Source organism: Carassius auratus, chromosome 7 (assembly GCF_003368295.1).
Source record: "Carassius auratus strain Wakin chromosome 7, ASM336829v1, whole genome shotgun sequence".
NCBI classification, from domain to species: Eukaryota; Metazoa; Chordata; class Actinopteri; order Cypriniformes; family Cyprinidae; genus Carassius; species Carassius auratus.
The window spans coordinates 21,273,214-21,284,201 of NC_039249.1; the positions used below are offsets into that span (position 1 = coordinate 21,273,214).

The window sequence follows — 10,988 nt, forward strand, 5'->3', positions numbered from 1 at the left end:
GATAGATGGCTTGGAGCTCCGTCTTGTCTCCTCTAATTGTAAAATATTAGTTACATTAGAGTGTGTTGGGTGATTAATGGAACTTATTTGGAGGTGGCCCTCCCTGGCCCTCCCCTCACCGCCAAAGCCTTCTCCACTGACTCCTCCGAACTGAAGGATTTCTCTTACGGCAGACAAATAGATCCTGGGGACAAAATAGAAAGGAAGGGATGAGAAGACGGAGAAGGGGAATTCAAGAGAAAGAGATGGAAAGAGTTGTAACACAAGAGCGAGATAATTTATTCGATTTTATATACACTTCCAGGTAGCTTTCATGCCAACAGTCACATATCATGTCTGCATCGAGTTGCCTTCATCGATATTTCTATGTCTGCATGAGAATAGATCAGTATTGGTGTATATAAAAGCTGACTGGAAATGTTATTGATACCTGAGCAGATGAGCACTTATGTCCAGCACTGATGCTCGGCCCCGCTCCTCAGCCATTAGAAAGGCCTGGATCATGTTATAGCCAGCTTAACAACACCTGCTTGACCCAGTGCTGGAGCTTCGGCCACACACACCTTCATCCTCTGGCTTGGTTCCTATCCATGTATATCTGTCTGCTTAGTTCTGGGCTTGTGGGAAAGGAAATGTTTGGATTGTCTTTAAATGTGGAGGCCTTGAGGAGCAGTGGTCTGCAAGATCATGGTATTCTGACTATTATTCTTAGACACGAAGTAGTAAATAAAAGCTTAGAAGGCGGATGATCATTTAATCTTGTCAAGCACAATACAGTGTTACTGTATATATAAACAACTGCTTGATTTGTCTCAAATGTTAATGCATTCACTTTCAGTAAATATATAGAAACTCAATTTCATTGTAAAATTGAATAAACTTTCATTACATTTGAACGCAACATAGTGTTTTCTCAAGCAACAATGTGAACTTTAGGGGCTAACTGTGTTTTCTTCTATTGATAATTTCATTTGTGTTTTTTTTTTTTATTTAGTAAATTTTTTAATACTACTATATACACATTTAGCCTTTTTTTGTTTTGTTTTTGATAATGATAATACCGTGATACAGTACATTTACACTTTTCTATCCAAAGTGACTTACAGTGCATTCAGGCTATACATTTTTATATATTTTTTTTTTACCTAACGTGTTACCTAGGAATCAAACCCACAACCTTTTGCACTGCTTAAGTTGAATTTATTCATGAATTTAACTGGGTCTCATGCAGTAAAATCACACGTACACAAAGCGTGATTTTATATCTCATAGTTATGTTGGTACAGTACGTGATGAGTATAAACAAATGAAAAAAGCCCTGATGTGAATAATTATATTCAACACATTCTCAGACACGGCCAAATTGTAAGATTGTGAAGGATGAATAAACATCAGATATCAGACTATATTCTGAAATGGAAGTTTGTATTTTAATTGATTTTTAAAGAATGAATATATGTCAATATAGGCTATACAGTTATGGCAAATGCAAGTTTTGGTTCTCTGTGTTCTTCAAGCATTAGACATTAATTTCTACTTGCTTTGAGACAGCTAGTTTTATTCGTTTTATTTTATATGTTTATTATCATTACTTTTTCATGTATGATTGTTGCTGACTCACAAGCAACACAAAAGCAAATGTAACTTTTAAAGGGAAGATGACTGTTTAAAAAGATTGATTATAAATAAAATTAAAACTAAAATTACACAAGACATTTGTACATGTTTATAAACTGTTTAAACTGTCTTTATTTTGGGAGAAATTAGAGGTTTCCATTGCAAAGCTTTGAAAGTTATTAACAAAGCTCCATATATTGAGTGTTATTATTATCCCTGCTGTCCTGTACATATCAAAGTGCTTATTCCTTCACTCAGTTATGACACAGTCTGATTTATTTTTTTATGTTATTTTATTATTTTGCAAGGGGCAATTCTGCTTTTTATGCAATGTGACCACTTCCAGAGTGAAACTAGTCAGGTACAAGATGGTCTCTTTTCTCTCTGCTTTGCACAAATACACACACGGCACACTTGCACACACTCGTAGACATTTATTATGTGTCTGTTGTGACAGGTCAGCACTAGAATGTGCAGCAATATGCTCTATAGGGAGAGACAGAAGGAGAGAAGTGAGCAGTACTGCAGATGAGTACTCATGAACTCTTCCTCCCCTGGCCACACAGATACCCACACACAGACACACAGTCCTGCTGAGACTGCCTGACACATCGCTCTCATCACATGATGTATATACTGCCTTTTACCCATGAGCCTTTCTAACTCTTGACCAATCGCGGGGCTCCATGCAGGCCCTTGCCAGCACCTCTCATGCACTGTCAGTGAAGGAAGTGGTATATTATCCCAAAACTCCTTCCATGAAACTTTCTGCACACAGTTACTCAGACATGTCCATGTGGAAAAACAAAGTGAAATGTTCTGGAACACATCAACGAATTCCATTTGTTCAGAAAAGAGAGAAATGAAGCCAAGTAAGGAAGATTGAAAAGAGATATAGTGGCAGGCAGACTGGGAAATGTATAGCCGAGGAACAGAGAGAGTATTAAGAGGTACGTCTGCTGCAGCAGTTTGTAATCTAGTTCAGTGTTTAACATGGGAGCTGCTTCCCCGGTGGAGCTTTTAGAGTTTGCTTTTGATACATACAAATCCAAGTTTTTTCTGTGTTGTTTTTTTCCCAGAGAGCCAGACTACAGCATCAGTTCTCCAAACCATGAACCGATTTCCATTAGAGCTGCGTTTGATTGTATAAAATCTCTCTTTCAGTTTGAAGAAATGTTTTGACTAGACGCTCATTAAGAGTCCAAACTGTTCCTTTTTTTCTGTGTGGAATTCTCTCGATGTTTATTTGAATGCATTTAAAGTTTATAATGATAAAACTTACTCCGGTCGGTAGATAATAAAGCTGAGCATAGTGCAGGTGTAAAGATGTTCAGCTTGATGCCTGTCTATTGTAGCGGCGTCTTTACTTGTTACGTGTTTATCGAATCAGAGCGGAGTGGATCTGGAGGTTTGATGTCGGTTTTAGGGTGGAATCTTCCTCAGCAGGATTTTGGGAGCAGGTGGGGAGAGATAGTGCGTGGCGCACTAACGTTGCGGAGGGATTTGGGTGTTTGGAAGCTCTCTTTGCTGAGTAATCTCCCAGCCTTTACAACACGCAGGTTATTACTGGCCGACAGATGGTACATCACTTTTTACTGCTCACACCTTCTGTGGCTTGCGTTCTCCCCAGACACACACTCCCTCTGTTTTTCTTTATCTTTTCCTCCTCTTCCATATAGGTGACACTCAAACACAGACACACACACAGAAGAAAAGTTTCCAGATATAAGATATAAGCAAATGGATATGCAACACTTGCTGCAGAGAGCAGAACAACCTGGCCGCAAACATACACGTGCACAGCATTGTGTAATCCCTACAGATACAGATTCATTATAGATATTCCTTAAAAATCATAATGGCTTTGAGTATCTTTTTTATCTCATAGGCAGGCGTGGTTTTGCTTACAGAAGCACATTATGTGTTGTTCAGAAACATTTGAAGTACAGAAATCAGTATTTCTCAGGGAGAGTAAATGAGTCAGACATACTGTAGGTGATCTCTGAGTCATTTAAATCGACACCGTTATGCATTAAACAGCTTATAACAGCCCTGGAATCTGATTGTCTCTGTCTTTAGATCCATCAGTCTGTGTGTATAAGTTGTGAGGTTTTTCCTGTGACCCTTTCTTCATGTTACATCATTATGCCAGTAGATGACAACAGGTGACTATGAGTGAGTCATGAATTTATTGATTCCATTTGTTCAAAACACTGATTCAATCAAGAACAAAACAAGTGACTCTCTTTATGTGGCTGTCATTGAATGATTCATTGAACCAATTCGTTTGAAAATCCTGATTCATATGAGAACAGAAACAAAAAATCAAGAGACTGGTTTACCTATTTCCATACAATATTGTAGGTGAAAAAAGTAGTATCTCTGAAATCACAAATATTATGCAAGTTTGGATGTAGCCATTGTCTTTTTGAGAGAGTCATTGAATGATTCATTTAACAGGTTTATTTAAAATCTCTGATTTAATTCTTTAAGAGTCGACAATGAATCATTAATTTAATTGATATGTTCAAAAAACACTGTTTCGCTCAGGAGCACCACTACTATGGTGTCATTTAGAACTATTTTCTTTCCCTTCCCAAAATTAAAATATCTTTTGTCTTAAATATGAAAATGTAAGGGTCAAAATGTAAAGCAATATGACACGTATTCTTGTTGTAAAAACCATGATGCACTCTTGCTTGTGTGATACTGACACGGAGCGGAAGTGTTTAACTGGTGACCTTGTTCATATCTGCAGTGTGAGTTGAAAGGATATGAGTGTTTAAACTCTTAATCACCCGTGGAGCGGAAGTCTCTCTCTCTCCTTCAGAATTCCTATCTCGCTCGTTCTCAGGTTTGAGCTACTCACAGTGAGCATCTGAAAGTCATTAGAGGCTCTGCAGTCTGTCAGGTGCCAGCCCGTACACACACACACACACACACACACACACACACACACATGCACACATGCACACAAATGTCCAAAAATGCTATACACCCCTCACACAAAGCCACACACACACACGCACACAAACACACATGCACACAAACGTCCAAACATGCTATACACCCCGCACACAAAGCCACACACACACACAGAAACAGACATTTATGACCTGCTCATGAGCTATTATTTTTTCAAAGACATGCCACACATACACAGAGACACATGCTCGAGTGTGTAAACACACACACAGTAAAAGTGCTGAAGCCCTGCAGGTTCTTTCTGCTGCGTGGGGCAAGGGATTCGTCATGTGCTGATGAGCTGTTATAATAATATATGAGCAAATCACAAGCATTCTGCAAATTAATCATTTTTCCTCCTCAACACCCTTCTCCCGCTCTTTCTCTGTCACACACACACACACACACACACACTCTTTGTTGCTGAGCGTTGGAGAGGGTGACTTCTCACAGACAGACAGAGGTGAGAGGCAGCACTCTTTCACAGATGGTAGCTCTGGCATCAGATGGAATTTATATAAGACCGATTTTGATTACATGCCAAAGCACCTCCATATCTGTGTGAGCGTGTGTGTGAAGGAGCTTGTGTCTGCTTGCTTACATACCACGTACTGTTCAAACGCATCTTCTTGTTTTTTTACAATGTATGTATGTGTGTGTGAGTAGCGAGATAAGAAAAGGAGAATGAAAAGAAGAGCGTGAGAGAGCAAGAACAGGAGGCACCACAAGAGGGAGCATTAGACATGTCTTCTGTGAGGATGAAGATGAAAAATATACAGAGTAGATGCAATAGATGTTAAGAAAGTGTATCTAGAACAGAGAAAACAAGAGAACTGATTGAATAAATGTAATCCTTTGTTTATTTCTGATCTGTTTTCATTTTGAAATGATGGACGGCGGGAAGGACAACGATGGAGTGAAATTGGAGAATTTGCAGGAAGTGGGTGTTGTCATCGGTTCTCCCTCCTCCTCTTCTCCATCACCCTCTGATCTCCACATATGAGGCCTTCAGGGGTTAATTAGGCAGGCGTGATAATGGCACACGGCTGAAAATAATAGAACTCTTCCTCTCTCTCTTTCTTTCTCTATTTTAAGACGTTTGAAAAAATGATGGAAAGGGGTGAATATTGTCATTCCCATATGTTGTTCTACAGAGCTTATAGTACGTATAGAGGTACAAATGTGTTCTGGTGTGGTTTTTGGCCACAGGACATTCGAAAGATTTATTGGCCATTGGTAACAAGAACATTGGAATTTTTACTCACTCAGGACTCACAGTTTCGGGAAACAGAGTGAAAAAAAAAAAATGTGGAAAGGATTGACACACTGGAGAGAAGGAGAAGGAGAAGGGAGAAATAAAATTCTTTATACTATTTCATGTCACCGGGCACCTCAATTGCAGTAGATGTGAATCACTGGAGAGCTTTGAAAAGATGAATGAGAGAGAGAAAGCGAACAAGAAAGAAAAAGAAAGATGCCATCACTGTCGATATATATATAGTGGCTTATAATATCTATATAATGTATAAATAAATCATTTCTACCTTTATTGTCCCTGGATGTCCTGGAAGTATGAAAACACATATATGCTGGCTTGTACTCACATATTTTTCATTAATGTCTATTTAACATTTAACATTATAATTAGTACATGGCTATGTTATCTATACACCACTATTTCACTTATTTAAAAAAATGCCATTTTTAGATTTTAACTAAGACACATATTATCCATTGTCCAGGGTTATCCATTGCTAACCCTTCTTCTCTCTCTTATATTTTTTATTTTTAACTCTATAATATACATAGCAATATTAATGTTTGCAATATATTTTAACATAAATGTTTGCATGCTTTGCTATGAGCACTCAAAAACAAACATGCTGTAGTGTTTTCCTATGACACCCACACTATGACACACTGTAATCTTTGTACATAAAATCTCCAGCTCTGCCCCTTCTTCTCTTGTCAGTTAGGAGCTATAGCAGCAACAAGCCAAAATTGGCCCAATTAGTTTCTAAGTAATCGGGGCAACTATTACGGGAAACATTTTGAGAGGGGCTCAAATGTGTATAGCCTTTTTGATATAAAAAATGTGCCCTGCCACAGAACACCCCTCGAAATATGATTCATTGTTGCCAATTATTTTGACCACCAAATAGGCACCCTAAAGGGGCAGTATTATCTCACTTTGAAAAGAGAATCTGGAGGAAGCTTTCTTGATGAATACAGAGTGCTGTGATGGAGGTTACATGTCAATAGGCTTTCTTCTTTTGTGTTTCTTTCTGAGCACTGTTAATCATTTACCTGTGGTCCTGTCATGGCCACAGTGCGCATGATGCTCTCCTTTCCATATTCCTCCTTATTTTTGTCTATTTCTCTGTGTTTATCCTGAAAATTGATTGAAAACTACTCCATTCTCTAGCCACTTGGACCAATCTGTGACAGCTCCCAGCTCCCTTTGCGTTTACCTAAACATTTCCAGCTTCAGGAAAAGAGACGAGATAGGGGAAAAGAAAAGAGAGGAGAAGAAAAGAGAAAGAAAGCTGACTTACAGTTGGTGATGCTAGTTCACTCTGAGTATAAAGTGGCATGAGAATATGCTGCCTCTCAGATTTAGAGCAATGTAAGGGAGTGTGAAATTAAAGTGCGTATGAATGAAACGGCCGGGATTGTGCGTCGCCGGCTTGCTTATCAGACAACTGGAACATCGAAAGCTCTAAAACTTGTAGCAATCCCCTTTGTAGCGAGGCCTCAGCAGACATTGTGGTATTCGAAAGCCGCTGAGACTCCAAAGCCAAACACAAAGTGCTTATAAATCCTTCTTTTTTGTGTGCCACACACGCATATGCAAGCAGACGACAGTACGCACACTTACTTTGAGGATGCGTACATTTTTCACGTTGCGTCATGGCTACACCTTTAATGCAGCCGCTTTACATTCTCCGCACCAACGCGGCTGCTATTTTAAACCGCCATGTTAATTTGATTTAGTGCTTTTCAAATTGAATTGAGAAAAATGGAGAGCAAATGTACTGTTATTAATGTTCTAAAGTAGCGCGTAGCTGAAAGTGCCTGGCTTTTCTCTAAGTGGATGGGCCCGATAAGAGAGCCAGATATGATAGGCACGTAATCTGCATTCCTCAAACAGACTTGTGTGGGCTATTAAGGACCATTGTGTACAATGCACCGATGATCAGATCCAATCTCTTAAACAGTTGTACTTGCTCTAAGCTGAAAAGAGCACTCTCGAACTTCTGTAGGATACCACACAAAGAAAATGTCTTCATCTGAAGAGCAGAGATTGTCCACGGATGGATCGAGGAAATGCTTTTGATACATACTGATGAATCAGATGATTAAACGTCCATCTTGTGCTGATTGTAACTAAATACTAGACACAAGTGTTATCTGGGCCTTCTGATTAAAAACAGACACAGAATGTTGAATTCTTTTGATGTAAAGTGTGTGGCATGTGTAACAGGCTTTACTGGATGATAATGTTGTCGATTTCTTTCCCAGGTCATGGAGGTCAGAGGCCATTCCAGTGCCGCTACTGCCCCTACAGCGCCTCTCAGAAAGGTAACTTGAAGACCCATGTGTTGTGTGTTCACCGCATGCCCTTTGACAACAGCCAGTACCCTGACCGACGCTTCAAACGCTCCCGCATAGACTCTGATGTCTCCGGGAACTCCGAGGATGGGAATCTTTCCTCCTCTGGCCAGTCCACAGGAGAAGGTATTTCTGGTGATACTCCTCGCACTCTTGAGTGAAGCGGCGTAAAAATCAATCCAGGGATTTCTAACAACCTTCATGGGTTTGAAATGACAATGAAACCAAACCATACAAGCATTCCCATTGAATCATTGTAAATGAAACATGAAGAAGTTCAAAATTCTCCCCCAAAAATCTGGTATTCCTTAAGTTTGGGATCATTAACTCTCAAACTGAGAGAATTTCAGTCTCAGTAATATTCTGTGAAGCGCAGGATAGAGATGATGAAGTAGAGAAACCTGAACCGTTTTTGTCATGAGTCGGAAACTAAATACACGGCTCTTATTGGAGTTGCCTGAATTGAGTGTTGAAGAGACATTACAGAAGAGGAAAAAAAATGACAACGTAAAAAAAAAAAAAAAAGACTGTCATTAATTTCCTCAGAGTGACTTTTGTCCCAAAAATAATGCTTTTATCAGAAAAACGATCCGCGCCAACGATTTCACGACAGTTGGAAGGGAGAGAAAGATGGAGGGGAGCTGTTGAGCGCACCCTTCAAGAACATGACACCACCAGTGGCCATTTGCCCAGCGCCACTGATGCACAGGGATGGAGTGAGCGGACGGAGGGATGTGGATGGTGAAATGGGGGGGTTGGGGCGTTTGGTGCCAGCCTGACTGGAGCTGTCATCACAGAGGAAATCAATTCAACCCCCTCCCACACTACTTCCATTCACTCCCCCCACTTCTTTCCCATTTTGCCTCTCCTCACTCTTTCAGAACACGTCAAGAGAAACCTTAGTCGCCTGTACAGCTGGGCCGCAGAAGGGTCAGCCTCAGACTAGTAGCACTTCCTATCAGCCGCTTTCATTCCCCTCCTCCCTCCATTCTTGTATTTCTTCCATCAAAAAAAAAAAAAAAAAAAAAAAAAACAATAACATTGTATAATAATCAGTGGATAGTATAGTTTCCTTCTTGTTCACTGCTGTGTTCACAGTGTTAAGATGTTATTTGTATATCACTTAAAGTGACAAAACAGGATGGCAGAGACACATTAAATGTGACTTCCATTCAGCGCTTCTTAACGAAAAAGTATTTTTGTTGTTCTGGAAGAAGGAGCTGCTTCCCTTCTAACTGGTGGACTTTTGGCAAAAACTGACCATATGTAACCAAGAGGCTGAATATGTTATTTTGTTAAATGTAGCTTGGAAATAATATGAAGGAACCGTATAGCTCTTTTGTGGGGTTTATTGACCCACAGTGAGTCTACCGTCTTTATGGAGCTCTTGAAAAAGTAGCACTATGAAGGCAGTGTAGATATGAAGTATATAGATAATCACTTCTCCGCTACCTGTCTGTAATCTAAACTTCAGGATGGCATTTATGAGTTTGTTTGTTTGTTTTTTCCCCTAAAAAAATCTAATGGATTTTGTACAAATGTTTTTTTTTATGTTTGAATATGCATCATCATGGCCCCATTATTTGTGTGTTTGTTGTCCTGAATGTTCCTCTACTAAAAGAGATTAACACAGGCAGTTTGGATCCTATGAAATCAAGCCTCTTAAAGAACAAAATAAAGTGTATCAACTTTCATTGTACATCCTTTTATTGAAGGCTAGCAGGGGTTAGAAGGTAAATAAGAATGGTAGGGGGTAAGAGATGCATGGATGGTGGGGGTGGAGGAGTGGATATTAATGTTTTGTGATAAACAGAAATGATCCAGACTTTAAGAAAGTCAATATCTTCCCGCTCAGCACAGGGAAGCTCAGCACTTAAACCCCAGGGCCTTACGGCTGCTCTATTCACGCCGAAAGGAGTTTAGAGGACTCACAAATACCCGCCACACTCCTCACTAAGCAGTAAATAAAAACATAAACCCTTATCATAGCTCTAAGACCACAACATCTTGACAAAAAAAAGGAAAGATAGAAAGAGAGTGAAAAAAAATGATAGAAGTGTTCTAGAAGTGGTGCACAGATATTTTATAAGTTCAAACAAACTAAGGTTACAAGCAAGGGTTCTTAAATTCACCATAACCCAAGAAGATAATCAAAACTTTTTTTCTTGGTCTGTTCTTTGTTGTTGTGGTTTTCTTATTTTATATATATTTTTTTTTATTAGGATAGTTCTCACTGCCTTAAATCAAGTTGATGAATTTAATAAAACGATTTGTATAAGCTCTACTGTATGGGGGTGGTGGGGGGGGGGGTGTTTGACATTAAATATATAGTTTGTGACCGCATTGAGCTTTAGAGGTTTCAACGCACTACTGTGTTTTCTGGTGACTGTCAGCTGCTTGCTTTTCTTGTATGTATGTAAGTGTGCACACTCCAAGTATATTAGAATAATAATAAAAAACAAACAAAAAAAAACATTCCATTTACAGTATAGCACTTTTTCTTTGCTTTTTTTCAGTAATCTGTCATGTTTGGAGCTCTGAGACAGACAATAATTATTTTAGTGACACTGGAAGATTTTTTATTATTTTTTTAATTCCTTGCATTTTTTTTATTTTATTTTTTGTTGTTGTTGTATAGTGGTTGTCAGTCCCTTAATTCAAATTACGACCCCTACCAAAAAAAAAAAAAAAAAAAAAAAAAAAAAAAAAATATATATATATATATATATATATATATAATATATATATATATATATATATATATATAGACAATTCCTTCAAAAGTATCTGTAACC

The 10,988-nt window shown here is 38.8% G+C and overlaps 1 protein-coding gene across 10 annotated transcripts in view; it reads left to right on the forward strand.

The window, feature by feature from the left end:
* Positions 1 to 10,787, forward strand: part of znf536 (zinc finger protein 536) — a 180,038-nt gene extending 169,251 nt beyond the window's left edge. For all 10 annotated transcript variants that reach the window (XM_026267895.1, XM_026267896.1, XM_026267904.1 and 7 more), the window contains one exon: positions 8,104 to 10,787. In XM_026267895.1, coding sequence (XP_026123680.1) covers positions 8,104 to 8,354 — 251 coding nt within the window. In that variant the 3' untranslated portion in view covers positions 8,355 to 10,787. The remainder of the gene's footprint in view (positions 1 to 8,103) is intronic.
* The last annotated feature ends 201 nt before the right edge of the window (positions 10,788 to 10,988 follow it).